The sequence below is a fragment of the Nannobrachium achirus genome, assembly GCF_963921795.1.
Source record: "Nannobrachium achirus genome assembly, chromosome: 3".
Taxonomy (NCBI): Eukaryota; Metazoa; Chordata; class Actinopteri; order Myctophiformes; family Myctophidae; genus Nannobrachium; species Nannobrachium achirus.
The window spans coordinates 16,987,897-17,015,608 of NC_137812.1; the positions used below are offsets into that span (position 1 = coordinate 16,987,897).

The 27,712-nt window shown below is 43.9% G+C and overlaps 1 protein-coding gene across 1 annotated transcript in view; it reads right to left on the reverse strand.

The window, feature by feature from the left end:
- Nucleotides 1-1,809: 1,809 nt before the first annotated feature.
- Nucleotides 1,810-27,712, reverse strand: part of tmod1 (tropomodulin 1) — a gene marked incomplete at both ends in the record, with an annotated part of 30,107 nt that continues 4,204 nt past the window's right edge. The window contains 8 exons of the mRNA XM_080721602.1: nt 1,810-1,868; nt 6,594-6,738; nt 9,146-9,289; nt 11,860-11,967; nt 12,918-13,048; nt 17,025-17,114; nt 20,547-20,663; nt 24,534-24,690. Coding sequence (XP_080577728.1) covers nt 1,810-1,868; nt 6,594-6,738; nt 9,146-9,289; nt 11,860-11,967; nt 12,918-13,048; nt 17,025-17,114; nt 20,547-20,663; nt 24,534-24,690 — 951 coding nt within the window. The remainder of the gene's footprint in view (nt 1,869-6,593; nt 6,739-9,145; nt 9,290-11,859; nt 11,968-12,917; nt 13,049-17,024; nt 17,115-20,546; nt 20,664-24,533; nt 24,691-27,712) is intronic.

Below are 27,712 nucleotides of genomic sequence, written 5' to 3' on the forward strand. Positions count from 1 at the left end.
AGTCGACAGCCCCTCGTTAATGGATCAAAGGAAGGCAATTAGGCCTATGTCCCTGCACTGTCAACTAGCTGCTGTTATACAGATGCATACTTTTCAAGCAGATTAATTGGTTCTTAACTTATTTTGTTTCAACTTTAAGGAGTGTATTTCTCATAATAATTATAATAATGGTGGTATAAGAGCAGCCAAACACTAGTATATCTGAACTGTTGCTGGAGTAGCGGGAACGCAATGCTGTGACCCTCGGCTCGGTAGCCTAGACATAATTCTGCCCTTGGGGAAAACTAATTGGGGAACCCTGCTGTAGGCTAACACACAGCACTAGAAACACTGTGCTAAGATATAGGCTAACACACAGCGCTATAGACGGGGTGTCACCGTTTCAGTGACACTCAAAACATTTCCCGCTGTATTTTGCGTAACAACGTTTCAATCGCATTCCTTTAAAATCTACTGCAGCGGTTCCCAGCCCTTTCTGGACCAGGGCCCACTCCAAAATCTCAAAAGCACTTGTGGCTCACCCATGTGACTAGGGCTGCACGATATGGACAAAATGTCATATGTCCGGGGCCAAAGATTGTTGTACGCCAGGGTCCCATTGGCCAAGCTTTGCAGGACACGCTGTGATTGGCTTGCGGGAAGCTTGATGAAATTAACTCATAAATAGCACCGCTCATTTCACACTAGGTGTGATTTTTAGTTTTTTATCATAAAAACATCTTTGGGGAAGCCACTTGCATGCAATACCCTGGCAGCCCACCAGTGGGCTCTGGCCCACAGGTTGGTAATTCACTGATCTGCTGGAAGTGCCTAGGCCAGGGGTCTTCAAAACGCGTGATTCCTCAACCCACCAGAGTTCAGTTAGGTTCTTGTAAAGGAGCGCTTGTTTTTGGTGGAGTTGGCGGAGGCGCGCCCTTCTCAGGCGACCATGAGCCACGTGAGACACCACCGAACGAGCAGTAGCGAGTGAGTCGCCGTGTCGAGTGTTGCGACAGTCGCATCAGCCGACTCAGCGCCGTTACCGAGTTATGTGCCGTTATGGACAGAATAGTCAAGCTTCGTCCCCCCAACTTTCGGCACCTCCGTGCGGTCCAACGGAGCGCTCCCTATCTCCGGTTCAGCCAATCAGAGGCTTCCGCAAGGCGGATCTTAACTGAAGCCTGGTGGGTATTAGATACAGGCCTTCAAAAAGGGGTCCGGGACCCCTAGGGGGTCATCAGAGTTACTTCCTGGGGCCGTCAAATCTTTGTGAGATAGGATTCATCTTTTACACTAACCCCTATAGCATCCCTATTCAAACCCCTAGGGGAACATTAGCTGAAATTAGCAGATCTACAGGCTCACAACGCATCAGCTTGTAGATCGTCTATTTTCAGCAAAGGTTATTTATTTCAAAATGTTTTTTTTTGGGGGGGGGGGGGGGGGGTTAAGTGGTTACAGTAACTGTCGGAAATTCCACATTAACATGAATCCAACACAACACTACACAACAATAGTGTTGTTAAACAAGTCTATGAAATAAATGAAAAAGTAAGTTTAATCTCTCTCAGCTTATTGGGAGTCCTTGGCCTAAAAAAAAACATTGGAGACCCCTGGTCTAGGCAGCTTTTAACATAGTAGAGGGATTCATCACAGACCATCATCTCGGACGCTGCGCCTGCGAGCCCAGTGGCGTCAGGTGGGTCACGAGCTTCGGGTAGATCATCGAAGGACGTCTGGAGCTTGATGTGGAGGACAGGGCCAGGGGAGGTCTGGAGGAGTCTGGAGGGAGGAAAGGGGGGAAGGGGGAGGTGGTTCGAGCCCCGGTTTCTACACGTTTGTCCGACACTTGGGGAAGATGGGTCCTCCTTCAAGCCTTCTCTTTCTTACTGCGGGACGGAGAGACAGGGGGAGGGGAAGGGATGGACGGGTGTGGAGATGGAGGGATGGAGAGAGAGTAAGAGTGAAAGGAACAAGTGGAGAAGGAGGGCGAGTGGGAGGGAGACAAGGATAAATGGAAGGAGGGATGGAGGAAGGGGGCGAGAAGAGAGAAGGAACACAGAGAAAATAAAAGTCAGACTTTACAAAAACATAATTATGACGTAATTGCTGAGCCTTGCTTGTAATAATAATAGAATTAACAATGAAGAGAAAGTGTTCAGCTTGAGGGAAAAGAAAGCTGGTGAATCGACGGCTTTTGCAAGAGGCCCATTTCAAAGAACAAGCTTTAAAAGGGAAAAGAAAGGAACGAACGAGTCGTGTCAGTGGCGCTACTGCCCTTCCAAGTGGCAGTAAGAGTTCACTTTTACTGTGGCTGGTACTGTAGCACTCACGAAAAAAGAAAATACTTATGGAAGATTTGAAACAGTGACCTTTGAAAGCCAGGAGGGTATTTTAGAGAAGGAGAAGAAGCCTTGCTACTTTGGAAATTGGAACTGTAATAGAACAGGACAGGAAAAAACAAGAAGGGTGGAGGCACAAGTGGCCCTAGCCTTGTGGAGGAGAAAACACCAATGAGGAAAGTCTGCAACCAGACGAAAAGAAACCCAGCAAACACAGGCAGAAGGAGGGAGGAATGCAGTGCAGACATCATAATCTATTCTAGAGCTTTGAAGAAAAGCAGTCCAGAGAGGGACAGGTGTGTCGGAGTAAAGAACTTGTATAGCAGAAGAAAGGGGGAGTCCCGCACACCGTCTTCACTTACAAAACATTTATTGGTAAAGAAAGATACAACCTTTCGGTCACTTTGACCTGACTCCCCCTTTCTTCTAATAATCTAGAGCTTCACACAACCCACAGCTGAAGAACAAACGGCAGCACCAGATTCTTGTAGAGCAGAACCCAGGCAGAAAAACGAAAGTAAAGAGACAGATGAAGGTTCCGTAGCAGCGGAAGCAGAAGATGGACAGAGGCTGGAGTTCAGAGAAGCAGGAGATATTTGCAGAGGTCCAACGCCGTTTGGCTTTGTTGCTTTACTTAGTCTTAGACTTGAACTTCTTGCCAAAGGCCCGCTCCAGCTCTGGAACGGACAGGGTGAGAGTGAAGGAACCGTCAGAGTCCACTTCTGATCTAATTACCCGGGCTAAGAGATGACAGGGGGGGGGGGACAACAAACAGTCAAGTCAACAACCATACAAGAGTGTCCACTCTGGTTAAAAATAGTTCATAGTTGAATACATCACCTTCTGCAAACATGATCCAATGCACCATGAGTGCAGGCACCAATTAATCAATTATTAAAAAGTGAGTCATGTTACATGTTTTTTCATAGAAGGGGGATTTGCCACAGGAGCAGCGGGGTGGTCGTCCAAGTTGTTTTGGCTGGCACTCACTTTGTCCCCACATGCTCTCCTGCTTTGGCAAGAGCCTAGAGAGGTTCTGTCAAACTGGGACCAATACAGCCATGAATGGCCTCTACTCAAGCCATGAACTATGAACTCACGTTTTAAATCTTGTCCGGCAAGACTTCCGGTGCGCACTGGGTCAACAGCGCCCAAAGTTCAAAGTTCACAGATTCACGAAAATAATGGCTAAATGGCGACACCCGGTGGGAATAGAACACCGTTCACTCACATAGTGGCATTAAATACGGCAGACATTTACAGAAAAAAAAAGCGAGAGAAATAAGCGAATTAACAACATAACCAATCGCTGCTGTTTGGAGCTGTGGTCGGGTAGGGCAAGATTGCCGGTAATGGAAAAACATAACAGGCAAACCTGGACTACTTTTTGGGAGTAACAAAGGTAAGATCACCTTCTAGGTTGGATTCCACGATTTTTGTAATTTCTTTCACCCAGTGTCAATTGTCTAATAATGTAATCCTGGGCGTTACACTACACTCCAAGGATTCTGCAGATTTACAAGAATGGGGGCCCGCAGCCTAATGCATCTCAAACTGGGGATCCTTGAAATAAACAAACAGTTGAGAATCACCGTTCTAGCACGCACGCACGCACGCACACACCGTACTTAGTGTTGATGTCACAGCCCAGGAAGGCGTTGTTTTGATTGGCTGGGGGGGGCGGCCAATGACATCACTGTGATTCCTGTGTGCCGGGAGGCTGATTACAGCACAACCATATACAGAGATAAAGAGTTAGCAGCCGTGACCAACTGCCAAGAGCACTACCACTCCAACCCTCTGAACGTAACACGAGCCCTCTCTCTCTCCTCGCACCGTTGTGTGTGTGGTTGCCGTGGTAACAGTCTAGTGCAGTGTCCCCTTAACTCTGACAGTGTACAAATGGAACCAAATGGACCTGTTAAGGTCCATTTGGTTCCATTTGTACACTGTCAGAGTTACAGACTTGTATGTGTCAATTTAGACCCCCTTAGAAAGGAACCCACAGAGTCCCTGGAATCCACTTTGAGAACCACTGGTCTAGCAGGTGCATGTACTCAACAGTGGTGGTAAAAGTACTCACATTTTATAGTTGAGTAAAAGGTCCAATACTGCAATGTAGAAATGCTCTGTTAAAGGTAAAAGTCTGGAGTTCAAAATTTACTTGAGTAAAAGTACAAAACTTTTGGTATAAAAATGTATTTAAAGTGCAAAAAGGATAAGTACTCAGTACTCTATTATGCAGAATGAATGTCCCATTTCAAGTTTTCAAACGTGTACAAATTATTTGGAAATAGCAGATCTACAAGCGCACAATGCATTCATTGTGAGTTTGTAGATTGGCTATTTTCAAATGGCTGAAATGTATATTACACTAACTAACTAAACTACACTAACTAAAGTGTTCAAATAAATGTAGTGGAGTAAAAGTATAATATTTGGATCCCAGATGTAGTGGAGTAGAAGTACAAGTATTGGCAATTGTAAATACTCAAGTAAAGTACAAATACCTCAACATTGTACTTAAGAACAGCACTTAAGTAAATGTACTTAGTTACTTTACACCACTGGTAATCAAGTACAGTACTCGAGTACAATTTAGTTTTTGTTTTTCCTATAATTGTTAACCTTATGGTGACTAGTTACTTTTTACATTTTGATTGTTGTTACAAAACACACATTAAACACTCCAGCCCTGTGTGTATTTCGTCTGTTCGAAAATAGCAGATCTACAAGCTCACAATGTGTCGCGATTGTGGAAACATTTACTGTCCACAGTGTTTGGTACAGTGTAAGTCTTTCCAAATTAGGTTTCCACAGTGTAAGTCTTTCCAAATTAGGTTTCCCCCGTGATTTCATCCAAAGTCCCCCTTTGAGCCGCTGTATATACAGTAGTAAACGATAGATTCACCTATCCAGGACGGAGGTGCGAGAGACTGGGAAAGTCCTTTGTGCCGGTTGCTCTCAAGTTATACAATGAGACACACTACGGTCACTTGGCAAGGACAACTGTGACCTAACTTAACTGGAATTACAGTTGTTACTGACTCTGACCACTGAGGACATTCCTTTTGAGAGGGGGTTCTCGTGACACTTTTGCTGTGAGCACATGTCATTTCTCTTGCTTTTTGCACTGACCAATGCATGGACACCTTGTTTGGCTCTGCAATACTAGTAGTTTTTAAGTATTATTTGTCTGGTCATGTCAGGCTAGCATTAAAAGTATTACAAAACGGTCTTAATGGGTTAATACTTTTGTACTTTGCCTGAGGCAAACATTTGAAAGCAGGACCGTTGAGAAAGTACTAAAAAAATATATACTACTGTGAGAAAGTATTTTTACACTGTGGTATTGCTACTTTTACTGTAAGTAGAAGAGTGCTTCTTCCCTCACTGTACGAGCCGGTGATCTCAGAGGAGTGCCATGCACTGTACTTTTGACATCGTGGTTTGAATCCGACTCATTCGATCCTAAATCATTTCTCTCTTATCTTTCCTGGCACGCTCAGTGGCGTATTGCTTGCAAGACAAAAACATTCGTCAAATGTATTTATATCACAGCTTAAATCACCGTTGAGTCTTTGCATGTGTGTGTAGGGTCTAAATAATACCGCCAAGTACATCAAAAGATGATGATTTACCACAAATTAACCCAAATGTTATCATAAACTAGCTCAACATAAAACAATTTACCATAGTGTACTGTAGCTCAAGTGCTGCCAAAAGGTATGTGTGAGTGAGTGAGTGAGTGAGTGAGTGAGTGAATGAGTGAGTGAATGAGTGACACTGCGTAGACATTAGTCTGGAAACTCTGTGTGGGACCTACATTTCCAAGGTCCGAATAATAAATCACACCTAGTGTGAAGTGAGCAGTGCTATTCATGTTTTAAGCGTCTCACAAAGCTTGGCCAATGTGACCCCGGGCGTACAACAAACTTTGAGTGCTTTGTGCCAAGAAGTAGGCCAGATGTAGGTCAGATGTAGGCCACGCTTCGTGTCCCGGACAAAGCAAGATGTTGGAGCTTAGGTCCTTCCAGGAGCACCGCTCAAAAATGCCTCTGGTGATAAACCCGCCGACCCGAGGTCCCTCACTACTTCGGAGGGAGTGAAATCCTATCACGACTGAGTGGTGGCAGACCAAATCTGCAGAGGGCAATTTTTTTTGGTTGCAATGTACATGCGTCTGTGTGTGTGTGTGTGTGTGTGTGTGTGTGTGTGTGTGTGTGTGTGTGTGTGTGTGTGTGTGCGCGCGCGCACGTGCGTGTGACCCACCCAGGTCGTTGTTGTTCATCATGGCGTTGGAGCCACGTAGGCGCGGTCCCTGCTGGGTGAAGTGGTAGCCAAACTTTAACAGAGTGGTGTTCTTCTCCAACATGTTGGCTATCTCCATCTCCACATGGTTCCCCAACGGCTGGCTCTGCAAGAGGGGAGGGGAGGGAAGAGAGAGGCAGCAGGAGGTGTGGTGAAAGTTGGTGGTGAAATGTGGACATAAAACAGACAGACGTGAAGAAGAAAGACAAGTAAGAAAGAGGAGTCAGAAGGTGCGAGTGAGAGAGAGGAAGAGAAGAGTGGACACACAAGATGGACAAGAGAAGGACCATCGGGGAGGGGAGGGGAGGGGTCATTGGATCGGTTAGAGAAAAAGAGAAACACAGGAAGAAGAGTGTTATTCCCTTTGAAGTTCAGTTATAAATACACAGGGAACAGGCCTCAACTTCCAGCCAAGGCTTCAGGTCGAAAGTAAACTTTATAGTTCCAAGTAGTGTAACCCCAAACTGCTTGCCAAGCCTTGGTGTATACTGTGGTAGATTATACTGTAGTGTAGCCACAAGGAAACACATACTGTAAGATAAGAGAGCCAGATACCAGACCTGTCATCGCCATGCCGGCTTGTGGTGGACATGTTCATCAAAATATATATATTTTTGCCACAGACAAAATGAGTACAATATTATTCAAAACAAAATAAAGAGCTAGTCCTAATGTGCCATACATAGTGTCATAGTAAATCAGTGTCCTACATATTCTGAAGAAAACCTGGAGACTTGACATTGACGTGCACGATGCACGCCGCGTAAATGGTAAGAAAACCTTGGCAGTGAAGCAAGTTGCTCAGTGGCGTTTGAAGCACCTGGAAGACTGCCAGAAGTAACTCGATTTGCCTAGATAAGTAGGCCAATTTTGTTGAAGTCTTGAGCACCGAGCAGGCACACTAGGGTCCAGTAGCATTAGCATTAACATAAAAAACAGTAACATTTTAACAATCCAAGGTTTAAGCACCAGGCGAAGGCTGCTCCAATATGTTCCGTGGTTCTGGGGGCTTGGTGGGGACTCATTTAGGTGTGTAGCCAGTCACGCCTGGCTCTGAGTCCAGTTAATTTGTCTCGGGCCAGGTGTGACTGCTTAACTCATTGACTGCATCAAACCGAGATATCCCCGATGTTCCAGGCAGCCACGCCGGAGATTCCATAGATATTTGTCATTTCATTTAACCCAAAATTATGCTGGAGTTGATCTGCTCGAGAAGTAGCGCATCTTGTTTTAACCTGGAAACAGTTCAAACCGGATATGAAAATAAAATAAAAACCTGATCTGCATTGGCTCCAATGTTAAATTTAGCAGGAAACGCCCATTTCTTTGATCTTTTCTGATCGGTCACGTACCGAGACGCGACGACTTTAAAATGTAAGAAAAACAAAAGAGCGTGCCAGTGAGTTTAATGAAAGCAGTCAATGAGTTCAAATAAGCCATCCTCATCCCACAACATTACATTTTCTTAAAAAGGAAGAAAAATCGATTGAAGAATTATTGCACAACTGAACCAGAGACAGAGAGGGTGAGGTAGGGAGAGAGAGAGGGGTGAGAAAAAGCACAAAGAACGAGGCACAATGAGACAGTTCAAAGAGAGAAAGAGGGCAATGTGTGTGTGTGGAATCCATTTCTATGAATCATTCAGCTCGTTACATTAACGAGCATTGGAGCAAACAGTGAGTCAGGGCCTTATAAATATGCAATATGGCAGTAATCTGGTGCAATCCAAGAACATTAGACGGAGGTGTCTAAGATTGCCTGTGTACACTACAGTAACTGACTCACTAGCGTGTGTGTATGTGTGCGTGTGCATGTGAGTGTGTGTGTGTGTCCGTCCGCACGTCTGTGCGTCTATGTGTGTGAAGGAAATCTGTTAAATATCTGCATATAATTGTATGTCATCAATGTGTTATATTTTCCTCTGTGTGTTAATAAGCATGTGCAGCAGTTGTACCTGGTTTGACCGTATACAGTAATGTAACCTTCCTCTGGAGCTATCATGTGTTGTGCTTTTTGTGCGTGCGTGCATGGCATGCGTGTGATTAATATGCACCCATTTCTCACAAGTGACTCATTTCAAGGTCATAAGGTTATACAGAAGATATTGAAGTAAACAAAGTGCATTGTGCCTCATCATCGCTGCACATCCACACAGTGTAGTTTGGTGGCTGAAGCCATAGGGTTTGTCTGTATGTACGTCTGTCTGTCTGTCTGTCTGTCTGTCTGTCTGTCTGTCTGTCTGTATGTCTAGTGGTAAAACAGTAGTACAGCTTGACAGTTTCATCTAGGACTCACTTTGGACATTATTACTGTAAAACAAGCTTTATTCAAACTGTTCTGTTGTATTGTTCCCATATTACGTTTTTTCACTATAATGTATGTGGAATGCCTAACAAAAACAAACTTTTCAGTATATTACACATATAAGAATTAAAATGTGTGTGTGTGTGCGTGCGCGTCTGTGTGTGTGTGTGTGTGCGCACGTGCGTGCGTGTGTGTGTGTGTGTGTGTACCTGGTTGTCTATCTTGAGCTCCAGCAGTGTGGTGTTGGACTGCAGTGCCGCTATGAGAGCCAGGATTCCTGACCCTGTGATGAAGTTGGACTCCACGTTCAGGCACTTCAGGGTCATGTTCACCTTCAGCATCTGAGCCAGGGCCTGAGGGGGAGCAGGGGGATGCCCGAATTCATTAGGACAGCAACATTATGATTTAGGTTTAGTCATAAATATATTGAGCAAAACTAAAATATATATTCTAAATACATTTTCATTTAGTTTTAGTCCAGATTTAGTGATCTGAAAAGTTTTAGCTTTAGTCTAGTTTTAGTAAATATCATTTTAGACGACTAAATCTACAGTTGATTTTGTTGCCTTGTTAGCGTCATAATGGAAAATGTTGCACTTGGCTGAAATGGGTAATGATTGGGGCAATGGTGGCAGCTGAGTCTGAGAAATTTGGGGGCGATTTTGTCATGGCCAGCGGCCTTGTACTGAGGTAGGGTGCGCAGTTTTTTACACACTTCATCAGTTGTCACCGTGGCAAGTTTAAAGTTGTCTTTGCATACCCAGAGGTTCCTGTAGAATTTCAAGATGTGCCTAACACCTAACAGCCCAGATGGAGCGGGCAGTTTACTGACCAGATTTTTGGCCGTGGAGTTGAAGTAGATGTTGAGATTTTTGGCTACATCAAGACTGTCAGTGAGGAGGGTGATGGGAGTTTGGATGGATATGTTGCTGGCTATGGATCTAAGTTTAGCGCCACAGCCTAGCTGGGTTTTAAATAGCTTCCATAGGTCTCGTGGTTTGTGGATGTTTTCCTCGACTTTCTCATCCAAGGAGTTTTTTTTGGCAGAAAGGATTAAGGAGGTTGTCCGGTTTCTCAGTTTATTAGCCTCTAAACTGACTATTTGGAGTTTCAAGTGGTCAATATAAAAAAGGAGACCCCCTGCTGAAGACCCCTGGGGTGGATTTTGTTGGCTAACTATTCAAGGTTGCACACTTTACTTCTCTCCATCCAAAGCCAGTATTTATTACCACACTTACACAACGTGCTCTGGCAACGTGCCTTCTCCAGGTTCCAGTGATGGAGGTAATATTAACCGCTACACTATCTATCTCTGGGCACTTCATTACTTTTATAGCCAGAAATATGAAAGGTGTGTTCACCCCGGAGTCAGACTTACACCCACTCATACCAAATCATAAGATCACAAAACCACATGGAACACTTCAGTGTTCGCACGCGCGCGCAACACACACACACACACACACACACACACACACACACACACACACACACACACACACACACACACACACCGTCGCAGATACATTTCGAGCTTGTATATCAGCTACTTTTGATACTTCCGTGTGTATGACGCTGTAGTATGATCAAGTAGGGTGATAATTTACACAAATAATAAAATAAAAACACATACAATATGGAGTCCAAAACCACTTGTTTTGTATTTATCATTTTAATAATGATTTAAACTAGTGAAAATAGACGATCTACAAGCACACAACGCCTCGCATCGCAAGGCGTTGTGTGCTAGTAAATCTGCTATTTTGGGTCCTACTAATTGCACCAAAATACCCAAAAGTACACAAAACTACCCAAAAGTATACCCAAAAGTACACAAAACTACCCAAAAGTACACACAACTACCCCAAACTACCCAAAAGTACCCAAAGGTATACCCAAAAGTACCCAGTACTTTTGGGTATACTTTTGGGTAGTTTGGGGTAGTTTTGTGTACTTTTGGGTAGTTTTGAGTATACTTTTGGGTAGTTTGGGGTAGTTTTGTGTACTTTTGTGTACTTTTGGGTAGTTTTGTGTACTTGGGGTATTTTGGTGCAATTAGTAGGACCCGTTATTTTGTGTGACGATCTTGCATAATGAAGCAGGGCTGGGTTTCTGCCTGACAATGTCGATATATATCCTCTAACAAGTAGAGCCCGACCGATACCATTTTTTCCGACCGATACCGATATCCGATGTTGGAGAGTGCTAGAGCACCGATACCGATACCGATACCGATACCAATGTTTTGTAAAAATCATTTTTTATTCATTTAAGATCATTTAATTGACTGCTCGCCCCTTGGATAAATGGTCAGATTATTGCTTTTTTTTGTGCTTTTCATGTCAAACTTTAAGTTTGGTCGCAGTTATCAATTTCTATTGCTTGTTGGATAATAATACTCTTTTAATTTGGGGGTTCTGCTGTGTTTTGTCTCGTTTATGAATTAATATGTGTCTTTTATCCAAACGTAAAGTTTGATTCGCTCATGGATTCGCACGGCGGCTCTGCAAAGTGCAGACAGCCGCCATGCATTGCCAAGCATACAACACAAGTTCTATAGTCTATAGTCAGACATCTATATTTCTCTGTGGATTTTCACATAGGCCTACACACCTTCCTCCACCGCAACATGAAAAATCAGAGTTAGACAGTGCATGTGGTGAGTGAACGACACACGAGAGGCAGCAGCTCCAGTAGTGTTGGCTTGCATCTTGGACTATTATACTGCACTCTACTGGATAATTCTGGTATTGCCCACACATAGGCCTATAATAGTTATATTATAACTCAGGGTTTCATGCTCTATCCGCAGACACGTTACAGACAATTAATATATCAGAGGAATAATTCACCGATAGCTCCAAAGCGACCGATATATTGGTCAGGCTCTACTAACAAGAGCGATATCGGAGCTGTGACTTACGAAGGCGATGGGGTCGTTGCTCCGGGTGCCAACGATGCTGAACCTCTCCACCACCGTGTTGTCAGCCAGCGCTAAGGCGTACTCCTTCAGCGTGGGCACAGGGATGTTCTACACACACACACACACACACACACACACACACACACACACACACACACACACACACACACACACACACACACACACACACACACACACACACACACACACACACACACACACACACACACACACACACACACACACACACACACACACACACACACACACACACACAAAATCACTCCTTCAACACCGGGACAAGTATTTTCTAAAGGTTAATCTAAACTAGAGGAAGAAAAACAGCCAAAAGGGCATGGACATCCAAGGCCATATAGGCTGGGTGGGTGCTGGACTAATACATAGTATACAGATAAGAAATAAGAGTCCGCACATCAATTTGCTGCTGCCAAAGTGTAAGATTTACTTGTGGTTCTATACACACACCACAAACAGTAAACACAATGTCAAAATCTCCAGTGGTGGAAAAAAGTACTCAAATTCTCTACTTAAGTAAAAATATCAATACTACTGTTAGAGCACGGTCACACAGCACTTTTCAATGAGAATGGAGTGGATTTTTACAGAAATCCGCAAATGGCAGCAAACCTCTCCATTCCCATTGAAATGCATTGGCAGAATCAGCCCCCATAGGTAGAAAACAAGTGTAGCTGGTCTTTAAAAAAGGGGGGAGAAATGAGGGGATGACACGCAGCAAAGGTCGCTGGGATCGGGACCAGCCTAGTTACCAGCCTAGGTTCCTGAACCACTACCCTGTGGCCCACTTTGACTTTCATATATATATTCTTTTAAAGACTCAAACTCAAATCTTTGCTTCTGGGGGTCCCAGGAACAGCATATTTTGAGATGGGGGATCCGCGGTCAAATGCATATCATTCCAGGGGTTCCCTTGACATTAAAAGGTTTTGAGCACCGCTGATCATACTTTTTTTCCCCCAAAAAAACCTTAGTGGACAGAGTCATTGCAGTCTAAGTGGGCGTGTCTGTGAGAGACGTACTCTGATGTTGTTGAGGTTGACCTCCACCAGCTCCGGGTCGTTCCTCTTTATCCTCCGGAGCGTCTCCTCCACGTCTGTGGAGTTGGGTTCCTCGTCTGGGACGGCTTTGTACTGAGCACACTGGATCACACCTAGACGTAGGGACGGGACCATTATGAAAACTTCATGTCACCATTATAAATCAAAATATCCCCAACATACATTATCCTGAGGAAGAACATTTGCCCAAAAAATTGTAGATCTACAAGCTCACACAGATCAGCAATTTTTGGCAAAGAGAATTGGTAGAGAGTGACTGTATCAAGTAGGCAGGGTATCTGCACATTTCCCAAGTACAAATTCAATACTTTTTAAGGCTTTTTAATACCTCTAAAATGAAAAATTCAATACCATTACTGCGGCAAAGGAATCGACAAATGTAAGGCCACATTCATAAATCAGAGACAAAGCAGTGTTTGTCAGTGGCAAAGCAGTGTGTCAGTAAAAAGCTACCACAGATACAGTAGGAATAATCAAATGCACATGCAAACCTGGCCAACCAATATTCTTATTCCAGTCTCTTCAACAATTATGTGGGCAAATTTTGACCTTCATTGTAACTTTGTCTTTAACCTTTTAAATCCAAAAGGAAAACATCTCTCCCAATTAATTTTAGTACAATCCCAGTACTCACAGCAATACTGCCCAGGACCATTACCTGTCCAATTCGGCCCAATTCATGACCCATGAATAAAAAACAATATAACATCAAATGGTGAAAGGAGCCTTACAAATGCATGGTAGGGCTTTATGAAATCACCTGGGTCCAGAATTTAAACTGTACAGTCCCTCATCCATCCATGTTGTCAGAAAGTAACCCACATAAAATATCTCCAGATGAGACCCCTCCATTGATTCCAATCACATATTCATGTGTTTTTTTGTTAACCTTCATAGCCTTTATATGGATAATATAATTCACATTTGTAGCTATAAAATAATTGCAATGTAAACATGGTTTATGAGGGTGTGTAGGCTTTGCCATTATATTTACATTACAAGAGCCTACTCACTTCAAATGTGGACAATGCACACTGATCAGTGTTCCATGCCTTGTGCACGCACGCACGCACACACACACAAACACAGCCCCGCCTCTCTTCTCGTTCACACAGAGACAACCGTCTCACACACACTGTCACACAGAGAGAAATAGTTTATCTTCCTCCCAGTCTCTGTGGTAAAGGCGTGCAGCTGGTTTGTTTCTCAACTTACAGATACTTCTAATAAAGTAGGCTGCTTTCCGACAAGCGGCACATCAATGACAAAGAGCTGGAACGTCGGCGATCTGCGATGCCCCGCATCACTCTGTTGTGTCAACCAACACGCTACATGCTAGATTAGCATCTATCTAGGGCTACTGAAGCTCAGAGGGGACGCGTTTTAATGATAATGATAATGAACTTTATTTGTATAGCACCTTTCATACATACAATGTAGCCCAAAGTGCTTTACATACAAGTAAAATACAATAAAATAAAATAAAAACAGAAACAGTGGTGTTAAAAAAAAAATAGAAAGAAGTCATTGAGGGCAAAAGGAATAACAATAAGAAATAATAAAAGGAAGTAAACACAACAAAAAAAAACTGATTTAAGTAAAAGCCATATTAAAAAAATAGGTTTTCAGCTTAGTTTTAAAAACACTGAGAGAGCTTGCCCTTTTAAGCTCCAGAGGTAATGTGTTCCATAACTGAGGGCCATAAACCCAAAAAGCGGCCATACCAATGGCTTTATGAGGATCTTTAGGGACCTCTAGTAGAAGAGCAGTGGAGGACCTAAGCGTTCTTGGTGGAACATAAAACTCAATAGAATCACTAATATAGGAGGGTGCCAAGTTATTTAGTGCTTTAAAAATAAATAAAAGAGCTTTAAAATCAATTCTAAAAGATACAGGTAACCAATGTAATGTAGACAGGACTGGGCTAATGTGATCCCTTCTTCTTTTGTGGGTTAAAATTCTAGCTGCTGCATTTTGGATTACCTGAAGTTTTCTTATAGATTTTTTGGTTAATCCTGTAAAAAGTGAATTGCAGTAGTCCAGCCGGCTTGTTATAAAAGCATGAGTAAGTACTTCAGCATCATTTTGATTTAAAAATGGTCTTACTTTGGCCATGTTCCTTAGGTGAAGGAAGGCTGTTCTCGTGACTTTGTTAAAATGAGAATTAAAATTTAGGTCAGAATCTAAAATCACGCCCAGGTCTGTGACTTCTTTTTTGACGTGTCCGGCCAGAGGTCCAAGCATGGACTGTATTCGTTCTCTCTCAGACTCAGGACCAGTGAGGAGAATCTCAGTTTTCCCATCATTTAATTTTAAAAAGTTATGGGTTTTAGTGAAAGATAGCGACAGTCAGGCAAGTCCCGTAAAAGACGCGCTGTGGTTTGCCAGAGGCACTTTGAGTGACGCTTTCGCCTCCAAACATTATTTACTATTCTGTCCCCCAGTAGATGTAACTCGGACGGCGTTGAGTCGGCTCATGCAACAGCAGGGAGCGTTCGTTTCGGTCCACTCGACCGGCCGTTTTGGTCGCATCACAGCAATCATTACATTACTTTTATTGGATTACGTCGGACAGCTCAGAACCAGGAAGAAAAAACTACGGAGTGAAATAAACGCAACAAGTCTGTTTGCGACACGTTTATTCATTCTGCCCCAGATAAAATTCAATACCCCCACTCACACTATTCCATACTTTTTAAGACATTTTAAGGCCTTGAATTTGCAAAACTAAATTCAATACTTTTCAATGCTTTTCAAGATCCGCGGACACCCTGCAAGTAGGTTATTTCCAGGTCTGTTTGACCAATTATAGAGGGTTTAAATGGTACCGGATATGCAGCTCGGCAAATAAAAGTTGAATTGATCCCAGGCAGTGCATGACGGAGGATCTGCTATTTTCACAAAAGAACCGTTTTTTTATTTTAAGATTACTAAGCATAAAAAGGCAATACTGGAGATGTGGCTTAACGGCATGAATTTCTACACAGAGAGCGCACTTCATTAAAGTTAAGGAGAGTTTGGACAAGGTAATTCTCTTGAATGCTGCCTTCGGGTATGGCATGGAAAAGGGGGCGTTTGCATTTCTTTCACCATAGTGAAAACTGCATTCATGGTCTGGAGAGGGGACTTTATACAGACGGGTAAAAGGGGAGGGGCTCAAGCCCCCTTTGAAGACTACAGTATGTGTGCTGTGCACGTGCCTTATCATAAGAGTTCATATGGACTGTTGACTGTCTCAGCTGGGAGCTGCTTCATGTTATCTGTCAACATTCCTTTGTCTGTGTGTAGCCAAATAAAGCCTGGCCTTATCGTCTGTTAATTGATACTCGTAGTATTTTCTCACAGTCATTAAACAATCCTAAGAATTCATGGGATAGTCTAGTAGAGGTCGGGTCTAGTCTAGTAGAGGGGGGGGGGCAGTAAAGTAGTTTTATTTTTAAAGCAAACATTTGTAACTCAAATCTTTCTCTGGGTCTCCCTGGAACTAAATTGTTTTGAGATGGGGGTCCGCGGTCAAACACATTATAATTCGGTGGGTCCTTGACACGTTTTGAGAACCACTGATGATAGAGACATGCATGGAGTCAGAAGACATGTGTAGGTCTTAATGGCGTCAAGAGAACACTGAGGATGAGACAGAGTGCATTGTGGGACGGCAGGAGGAGGTCATATTTGGTAGTGGTGACACGACGGCACCTCCTCCTCTGTTTGGGAAAACGTATAGGATAAACTACTGCACTGTATAGGATAAACACATGACTCATCAAAGCCTGTGTGTGTGTGTGCGTGTGCGTGTGCGTGTGTGTGTGTGTGTGTGTGTGTGTGCGTGCGCAACAAAGTGCTATAGTTTCCACAGCGTGTTGTAAGTCAGATAAACAGATCGTGCCGTCCACAGGACTCCTGGAACGGCTATAGGACACGTGTGTGTGTGTGTCTGTGTGTGTGTGTATATACAGACATACTGATGACCCCTGGTGGTTTGTGTGTGTGTGTGTGTGTGTGTGTGTGTGTGTGTGTGCGCATGCGAGCGTGTGTCTGTGCGTGCATGTGTGTGCGTGCTGGACTTACTGTTGAGTCCCTGCTTGTTGACTATGTTGCTGCTGGCCAGGGCCTCATAGTACTGCTGGTTGCTCATCAGGGTGTGCATGCCCAGGATGGCTGGAGGACGGAGGACGCACACACACACAAAGAGACAGTGTTGATTTTCACAGCGAATTCTGAGTTTGTTTTATGCATAGTCTTTTGAATAAAATTACATTTAGTTTTAGTAAATGTACAGTTGATTTCGGCGGGGCCTTGATGGTGTCGTAATGGCTGATTTTACGCTTGGTTGCATGCTGAAAATAAAATGTACATACAATGCACGGCCGAATACATATCATTTTGTGGATCCTTGGCACGAAAAAAAAAGGCATTTTTGTTGAGACCGGGCCTCCAGTCTCAATAGGTTACACTAAAACTCAGGATGTTGCAGTGAGTGAACAGAACACAGGTTGGGAGGGCTTTTCCACCAAAAGAACCTTCAAGAACCTTCAAGAACCAGTGCCATTCAACTTTCTTGGAACCTTGGTTTGTTCTTGCGAACCGGCCGTGAACTGGCTTTTGTATCCACCAGATTGAACCACACAACCCACGTATGTCGTTCCCTGGAAACAACAAGAATTTTGTGGTTCCCGTTCCGAACCAACTTTTACCGTTTCGGAAAACGACTCGGTTCTCGGGGGGGAAAAGCTCACCTCTGGTTCACCCCATAGCCGGGAGAAAAGAACCCGAACCGGTTCTTTGCCAGTCGAAAAGCGCCCAGAGTGGGTCTTTGATGGGAGCCCGCCCGTCATTAAGTGGTGACACACTCAAGTCTCACCAAGACGGCACGCAGCGCAGCAACACTATGGACTACGGAGGCAATATGGCTCTTAAAAGCAAAGCGGCGGCAGCCAGCCACTTTAGAGCTGGCCCTGTGAAACAAACCTATTTAGAGAGAATTATCACCCTGTCCGTGTGTCAGGGAGACGGAGAGCGTGAGAACGCCATGTGTTTGTGAGAGACATAAACAGCCCGGAGAACGTGCGAGCTGCCAAGAGCCATTGTCAGTGCTGGGCACGAGGAGGACGACGGCGGATTAATGACCACTCACACCACGAGCATGCTTCAAGGCAGCGTTCATTTCCTTCCACTAAAAACTATGACAAAAAATGTTGTGGGCTACCTTTTTTTACTGACGAAAAATAAATAAATAAATACAAACTTAGCTATGGTGACTAAAACCATATTATATTAAATTAACATTTTGTAAAAACTAGACTAAAATGTTAGGGAGGAGGGGTCAAGATGGCGCAGTCGGTAGCGCCGTCGCCTCACAGCTAGAAAGTACTGGGTTCGATTCCCGCCGTGGACGCTGGGGGCGTGTTCTCTCCTCGTCATCAGTGCCTACACCCTAGGTGGGGTTGGTGAAAGGGCCTTTCTGTGTGGAGTTTGCATGTTCTCTCCGTGTCCCCTAGGGTAGGTACGCTCACAAAAAACATGCAGTAATCCTGGTCTATACTGCCTCCCCCTGGCCAGCCGGGGTGCCTGATGGAGGGGGGAGGAACTGGTTGGAATAACGTGTTCCTTCCACACGCTACGTCCAATCGGGGAAACTCCTCCCTGTCAGGTGATAAGAAGCGGCCTGCTCACTCCTCATGCACTGAATGAGCTCAGTTCAGGGAGAGCAGCACCCACGATTACAGCTTAGGCAATTGGCACTGGGTGAAAAATGGGTTACAGAAATAGTGGGATAAAAATTAAAAGAAAAAAGAAAAAGTTATGGAGGAACTAGTGGAGAAGACGTCCAGTAGAACTAAAAGTCTCCCTGCTCGGGTAGGACACCTACTGGTTAACAAGTAGCGCTGCATAAAACTCATAAACAACCTGAGCAGAATAAATTTGGTCTGTCATGCAGGAAGAGACGGGGTTTTGAATCCCGGCTCCTAGGAAATACAGAAAAGCTTTGCAGCTAAGAACATGAACATCATGAACATGAACATGCGGAGGCCGCCCATGCAGATTGTTGCATTCTATACCCAGGATGGAGCTCTGCTAACGGACAGCGAGGTCTCCAACGGTGGTGATGCAGGTGGGGTGGTGAAGACAGTGGGAGGATTGGTTGAGAAATGAAGGAGGGGGGCACGGTGTGAGAAAGGTGGAGGAAGGAAGGATGGATGGATGGAGTGCTGAAGAGGAGGAGACAGGAAAGTTTGTTTACAGGGAAAACACAGATGTCAACAAGATGGTGAGATGAGAGCGTATGCTGATGATGTGCCGATGTGCGCCTGAGGTGAGTTTCCAGGTTAGGATTAAGGATTAGTGGTAGGATGGGACGAAGCCAATAATAACTGGGTTAGGGTTAGGGTTAGGTTAACCACCTATACGGAGTCCCTCAGGGCTCTATAACTATGACAGTGTCTTTTCTGTTTTTTTTGGTGGAGAATTCTCAGAGAATAGCTGATCGACGAGCTCTCAACGCGTCGCAACTATTTTCTGAAAAAGAAAAAAAAAACACTTAAACCCTACAGTATATACTTGGTTGGTCGGTGTCCCCCAGGGCTACTGGGTCCCCTCCTTTTTTTAATATCATTCACCAAAAATAGACGATCTATAAGCTCACAACACGCCAGCACATTTTGGAGATTGTAGACCGGCTATTAAAGGTATATTCAGTTGGTACATTTTCAATTCATTCTCCTCACTAGTATGTGTGCTGACCATATAAGGACTTCCAACATTGGCCCGTGTTGCGAGCATAGCTAGATTCGGTTTTCAGAGGTGGCCAGCCAGTCCTCGACCAATCAGGGTAGAGTATGGCCGTAGTTATGTTATGATGTTTAGTTATGATGGTCAAAATAAAAGTTTTGAGAACCACAGTCGCTCTGAATTAAGAACGTCTGCTAAATGCCTAGATTGTAAACTACTGAACTCATAAAATGCCACAGTCTCGTAGTAAATCAGTATCATACATATCCTGAAGCTGGAGACGTAGGCCTACCGATATTCAGTGATTGGGTCTAATGATCAAAACGAGAACATTATAATGGTGTAAAAAAATCTATAAATAACGAAACATTTCCACGCTGTAAGCCAGTAAGGGACAAGATGACCCCCGGCCACTTTCATTATCACTGAATACACCTTTGATTTGTGCTATTCGTGGCATGACAAAGTATATATAGGACTCAAGTGGTAGAAAGGCAGGTTACATGGACTGTAATGCAGGAAATGAAGTTGAGACCAGGACCTGTATTCAGGTGTTCAGAGTTTGCACGTGACGTGTGCTTTACTATTGTGCATGGATGTGTTTTTGTGTGTTTTACTGCACTGTCCATGTGTGTTTTTGCAGGCATGTGCAAATGTGCGCGCGTCTCTGGATGTGTGTGTGCGTGTGACGTGTGAGGGTGATCATGTACTTACACTGCCAGCACTGGCACACTGTGTGTGTGTGTGTGTGTGTGTGTGTGTGTGTGTGTGTGTGTGTGTGTGTGTGTGTGTGTGTGTGTGTGTGTGTGTGTGTGTGTGTGTGTGTGTGTTTGCATGCGTGCGTGCGTGTTTCTGTCACACCTGCGATGTCACAGAGCTCTGCGTCGCTGGCGTTTGCCAGGGCTTCCTCCAGCTCAGGCTCCAGGGTCACGTTCTCCATGATGGGATCCACCATCTTCTTTGGTACGAACGCTTTACCTACAACCACCAAAAACACAACAACACACACTTAAGGTTTTTTCCGGACGAATATCGGTGTGAATTTGGGTGCACGAAAAATAAACAAATAACGGCACAGTTTTTTTTTTCCGGACTTGGGAATTTGAAGGACCTTTACACACAAATACAGTGCGACATCCATGGTGTAAAGTAAAAATGTACTCAAGCACTGTACTTAAAGGGGAAAACCACCCATTTTCATATTGAACTACCGGTATGTCATTAACTTAGTGGAGTGTGGAAATAAATAAAAAGGTTCCCCCCCTTCTATGTCGCCTAGAACTGGAGGTTTGATTTTGGGGTTTCTATTGTAAAATACACCGAGATGACATCACACCCATGTGATTTACAATACAAACCCCAAAATCAATCCTCCAGTTCTAGGCAACACAGAAGGGGGGGAACTTTTTTTTAAATTTCCACACAACTCCTCTAAAGTATATTAATGACATAGTTCAACATTGAAAATGGGTGGTCTTCCCCTTTAAGGTATTTTGAGGTATTTGTACTTTACTTGAGTATTCCCGCGTGCATGTGTCCGTGACGCAAAAATGGGTCCCTACCCACTGTTTGGAAAACAGTCAGTGTTTTAAAGTGACATATGCCACGATATACTGTAAATCATATCTCATATGATATCCATGTGTTCATTTTGGCGAATAAAACTAATAAAAAACTAAAATAAAAATGAAGCTATGACTAAACACTCTGACAGTTTTGCCAACAAATAAAAACTAAACTAATAAATGTCTTCAAAATGACTTCATGAAGTAAGTGTGTGCTGGTCAGCTCCATTTCAGCAGTTATGCAACCTCTGAAAGCCTGAGGTATCACATGATGTCATGGAGGACCCTGGCCTGTCGTCACCTTGTCTGACTGACTAGAGCGTGTGTGTGTGTGTGTGTGTGTGTGTGTGTGTGTGTGTGTGTGTGTGTGTGTGTGTGTGTGTGTGTGTGTGGTCTGCCCTCTAAAGTTCAGCCAAACATAACATGCTAGCCTTCATCCTGTCATCAGCCTAAATCAGTGGTTCTCAAACATCTTGGCTCAGGGCAACCCGTGAAAATAAACCTTTTCATTCACGGCACAACGTCCAACATTACATCGTTACTTTAAACAGCACCTTACATTTACGCCAAATATGTAAACCTGAGCTAACTTGGCGTTTAACGACTTAAACCCCAGCATCCCTATTCTGGTTGGAACGTTCACCAAAAATAGCCAATCTACAAGCTCACAGCGCGTCACAATGTGACGCGTTGTGAGCTTGTACATTTGCTATTTTTGGCGAAGATACTTTGGTGTACTGTAGGCCGAAAAAGGTCGTACCAAGTAAGTACAGTGCAACTCAGGTCCATTTCACTAAGCATAAGTGGTTAAACTGAAGTGACATTGATACATTCCAAATATTAAACTATTCTGAGGCACCTCTGGACTTGCGTCACGGCACCCACTTTGAGAAGGGTACTACCCATAACTCTGACATCTCATTATATTAGTCCTACATTGGTTAGGGTTAGCATTCACCAGGTTAGCATTCACCAGCATCGGCAGGTTAGCATTCACCAGGTTATAATTCACCAGTGTCGGACTAATGGGACGTCAGAACGATGAGATGTCGGGAACAATGACATAGCACACTTTGAGAAACCCTGGCCTAAATAACCCTACACAGGCATACAGACAGACAGACAGGATAAACACAGAGAAGAAGATATTGTCGCCATAATATCGTATATTCATTAATATTAGAAAGATTGTCTATAAAACAAACCCATTCTCCATTGGGAGAGAGAGCGAGCTCGTGCATTTGCCGGCAACTACAACAGTCGGCAATCAATCCGAGGCACCTCTGCAGCAGACATTGTCCGACGACGGTACCTAAACCTAACCTTAATCCTAACCTCAGTAAAACTATGCCTAAACCTAACCCTAGCCTCAAGTAAAACTATGCCTAAACCTGACCACCCGTCGGGCGGCGATGCCTGCTGCGGCCTCCGGTCCGTGCGTGGATGCCTGGCGCAGCTGTTGTCTGCGGCTGCCGGTCCACTGCCAGCAGTTACCGGCGACACGCATTGTGCACAAAGGACATGCTGCGAGCACATTAAAAGGGAAGAAATCATAAAATAGCACGGCAGGATCGGGGATCGTCAAGATTGTGGCAGTAAATGTGTTTGCTCTATTACATCTTTAAGAAACATTCCTAAGATAACAGCGAAAGGTTAACCTGTGTAAGGAAACTTTCCCGCTCAGTGTGGAGGATAGATCGATAGACGGTGGATAGATCCTCCCGTTACAGTAAGATCCATTTAAACAAGTACCACACACCTGACCTGACACCCCACAAGTATGGTCGGCCTTGACCCAGAAACAACGTAACCACTGGTCTAATGGACCTGCTGCAGACAGTCACTTGACAGAGCTTCTAGGGTTTCATGAAGAGATGCCTGGCATGTGTCACCCTCCATCACACCCCACCCTGTGTGCACACCCCACCCTCCATCACACCCCACCCTCCATCACACCCCACCCTGTGTGCTTGTAAGGACGCCCAGCACAGCCGTGCCTGTAGGCGCTGCCTACGGGCACTCGCCCTTCGGGCTCATGTAATATTGCTTAAATATATATTTTTCAAAGCAAACCTTTGTAACTCAAATCTTTGCTACTGGGGGTCCCTGGAACAACATATTTTGAGATGAGGGGTCCGCGGACAAATACCTATAATTTTGGGGGTCCTTGACATGAAAAAGTTTGAGAACCACTGATTTAGGAGAAGGATTCATAAGACAATTATAGAATCGGGTCAAAATATTCAAAGACTTGCACAAATTGTCATGATTTTACAAAAATAGCAGATACTGTACAAGCTCACAGCGCGGCACCGAGTGCCACGCTGTGAGCTTGTATATCTGCTATTTTTCGATAGATAAAGCATAAAATAATAATAATAAGTGGTTAAAATCTAAAGTGACGCAGATTTGCGTTCCAGGTCTTAACTGACTCAATACCAATGACGAGATCCGACAGATCATTGTTTTATCACCGTTTAATCCAGTTTTCGCTCTTGTCCCGCTTCTGAAACGCTGTATCCGGTTCCGGTTAGGTCATATCCAGCTATTCGCGTATCTGGAGATTTTGACCTACAGTACATCCGGGTCAATGGTGTTTACGTCCACAAAGGGTCCAAAATCTCCGAACATACAGGTAGGACCACAATCCTATATACAATACAGTCATGACTGTATAACTGTGCCTCTGTACTTTCCTTTTGCAAACTGTTAACCCATTCAGAACGGGTACACAGTATTGTGTATCATTATTTTATGCTTTAACTATTGAAAAAAAGCAGATATACAAGCTCACAGCGCGGCTGCGAGCTTGTACATCTGCTATTTTTGACAAATTGTGAAATTTTAAATTTTGACTTTTTTTTAAAAACCCTATGTTTCTATGTCAGCAATCTGGCTCGCCATTGTCAAAGAAAAGGTCCTTTTCACTTAACTGGAGCTCAGTTAGTCTGTTCTTGAGAGACTACTATGTCAGTGGTTCTCAAACCTTTTCATGTGAAGGACCCCCAAAATGATATTTATTTGGCCACGGACCCCCCCATCTCAAAATATCTAGTTCCAGAGACCACCCAGAAGCAAAATTTGAGTTACAAACGTTCGCTTTGAAAATACATATGTTCAAAGATTTGCACACATTTTCACGACTTTTTCAAAAATAGCAGATCTACAAGCTCGCGGCGCGGCACTCGGTGCCGCGCTGTGAGCTTGTATATCTGCTATTTTTCACTGGTTAAAGCGTTCAATAATTCTAGGCCTAAAATTAACAAAGTGTTGAATGAAAGACCTCTCTTCTCTCCGGTGAAGGGCACCAGGTCCTCCTTGTCGGGATGCTCTTTGGCCTGCTTCTCCAGGTGTGCCAGCAGGTTGTCTCTCTGGAACAGCCCGGTGGGAGCCTTCTTGGTCTGGTCCTTCTGCCTCATGCCCGCCGGCAGCAACTCATTCTGCCGTTGGGACGGGCAAAAGAAGAAAAAAACAACAACATATCGTTGGTTAGCACTTTACAATTTGGGGCATTTGACTGGGCACAGGGTTTCCCAAAGTGGGTGCCAATTTAATCACTGTCCCCTCTATGCCTAGTCAGACAGACCTGATTTGCACTCTACTTGACAAGTTATTTTTCCACGTACCCCAGTTTGAAGTCTAGCGGTGCATTTGAGCAGTTCATTTCATTACGCTGTACCCTGTGTGTTGTAGACCCTATGCTATGGGCCAGGGGTATATATGTCACAGTTTTTTTGAGATTCAGTAAGATTGAGATCAGGAGCGCTCGTTTTTGGGCACAAGGTGGAGCAAGCGGTGCCTCCTTCGGGGAACTAGGAATAATTTGACTGAGGTTAGGGTTAGGATTAGGGTTAGGTTTAGGCATAGTTTTACTGAAGTTAAGGTTAGGATTAGGGTTAGGTTTAGGCATAGTTTTACTGAAGTTAAGGTTAGGATTAGGGTTAGGTTTAGGCATAGTTTTACTTAGGTTAGCGTTAGGGTTAGGTTTAGGCATAGTTGCATTCACCAGGTTAGCATTCACCAGCGTGGGACTAATGGGAACAATGGAGGAACAATGAGACGTGGGACCAATGCAGTCAAATAATGCGTTATTTGCACCTTATTCAGAGATACAGACGTTTTTATGTTACAGCATAGAATAGGAGTCAATGGAGCATAGACACTCCTTTTGCTTCCGTGCGCGTTGCATCATGACGTATGCACCAACGTCTTTCACAAGCACCCGCAGCAAGCGTCTGTTTACGGCTACAACCGGGTTAGGCTGCAGAAGTTTTTGTTTGCTGCATTTTGCTTGAATTATCATCATTTCTCAAAAATAGCCAATCTGCAAGCTCACACGGCACGAGGCGATGCATTGTGAGCTTCTGCTATTTTCACCAGTTTTGGTCCTGAGCTTTCTTTTTTGGGTCTTGAGCTAAAAGGTTTGGGAACCACTGCTCTACCTTATAGATTGGTTAAAACATTGTACTCATTCAAAACAAGTCCAGGATTTAAGCTCTGATGATTTCATGTCTAATGTCATGTCTAATCTAATCCAATCCAATCTAAATAAAGCATAAATAAACTGCTAAAGCCACCAGAGAAGTCAGAGTCAGAATCTGAATCACAGGTTTACAGATTTAGTTTTTGTGCAAGCCATCATTTTAGTTTTTTTCCAGAAAGAGAAAGGAAAAAAAGAGAATCAAAAACAAAAAGGGGCTTCTACATATTTACCTCTTTTGCTCTTCCGTTATGATTTGTAATTTAACACTCAACAGGGTCAACTAGGCACGTGTTGACACGATATGAGGTCAGCATCTGTCCACGATTAGACTGAATCACGGTTAAAACACCCTTATCTTTAGCCTCGTAGGAGGAGTCTAGTTTACTAGGCTACCGTTATCTCACATAGTTTTCAGTCAGCTTTTGGTGTATTTAGCTGTAGAGCACAGCAGGCTGGTGTTTCTAAAACGTTTTAGTCTCAGGTCACCCCTGTACATATAACCTTATCATCCACGGCACTCCTGAATTACATCTGTTCATGTTTTGAATCTTACATCCTATTACGCTACGTAAAAATATGCACATCTTCCCACCTGAGATACAGTAGGCTATGTCAGAGAAATATCATTTTCTATCAGAACTGACTGAACATAACTTTACCAGCATCCCTAATCCGGGGGGGATGGAAAATAACTCATCAAGACAGTACAGTACAAATCAGATCTGTTTTACTAACTAAGCATAGTGAAGTGATATTGATGAAATCCAAATATTATTTAATTATTCTGTGGCATTCCTGGACTTGCATCACGGCACCCACTTTGGTAAACCCTGCTCTACAGAAGCTTACATCTATGTCATACAACGCTATACGTAAACATTTAGACCTTCCACCACTAACACACAGTGTGTGTCACAAGGAGAACGTCCATTAGGACAGACTGAAAATAACTCTATACTTGACGTTTAACCACCCTAATCTGGGGGGAACATTCACCAAAAGTAGCTGATCTACAACGAGTGAGCTCGTATATCGGCTGTTTTTGGCGAAGAGATTCGGTGTCGACTGAAAAAAAAAGAACGCAGTGAATGAATGAAATGAATGCAGTGTGACTCAGGTCCGTTTTACAAAGTCAAATATAATCGAAAGTATTCTGTGGCACCCCTGGATTTGCGTCACGGCACCCACTTTGAGAAACCCTGCAGCAGAGACACAAGGCAGAGAGGGGGGAAGAGGCGCACGACACAGGTCTGGGTAGATGGAATCAAACAGGATGGGAGGGGATCATCCGACTACGTGGTTGACGTACTATCCTGTCAGCTATACGACCGCGCGCTCCCTCCTGACTTTGTTTACGTTGTGGTTTTACTGGGCCGACAACTAACTGGTCTTTCTCCACGCTGTTCTGGGGCATTTTGTCCATTTCGGAGGTGGTGACGTGCTTAAAAACTGTTAAATGAAGTCCAACTTGACAGGGAGAGGTTTGCCAGGCCTCCAGAGTTATTCTTATAGCTACAGTGTGCTACTTATAGCCTCCTATCTTATCTCCCCTCTCACCGCTCTCTCTCTCTCTCTGTCTCTCTACACTATCTCTGATTCTGTCTCTCTCTCCCCCTCAGCTCGCTCTCTGTGTCTCTCTCCATTTGTCTCCAGCCCTTTCTGAACCTCTCTCTCCCAGTGGCGTCAGTTCAGCAAAAGCTAGGGTATGGCAAAGATGGGAGTCCTCATGGAAAAGAGGCATTACATTTTGTATAACACGGTTCCATTGTGAAAATAGCCGATCTACATGAGCATGTAGATCTGCTATTTTCACAATGTCTGAAAAAAACGAGTTTTGTCAGTTTCTTTACACAGGTTTCTACGGTTTCTTGGGCTGTGTATGGCATCCTGGAACAGTTGTTCAAGTGCAGCTAAACTTAGCATGTTAGTAAAAGTGCCACAATTAACAATAATGCATTGCACCTGTGCAGCTGACCTAT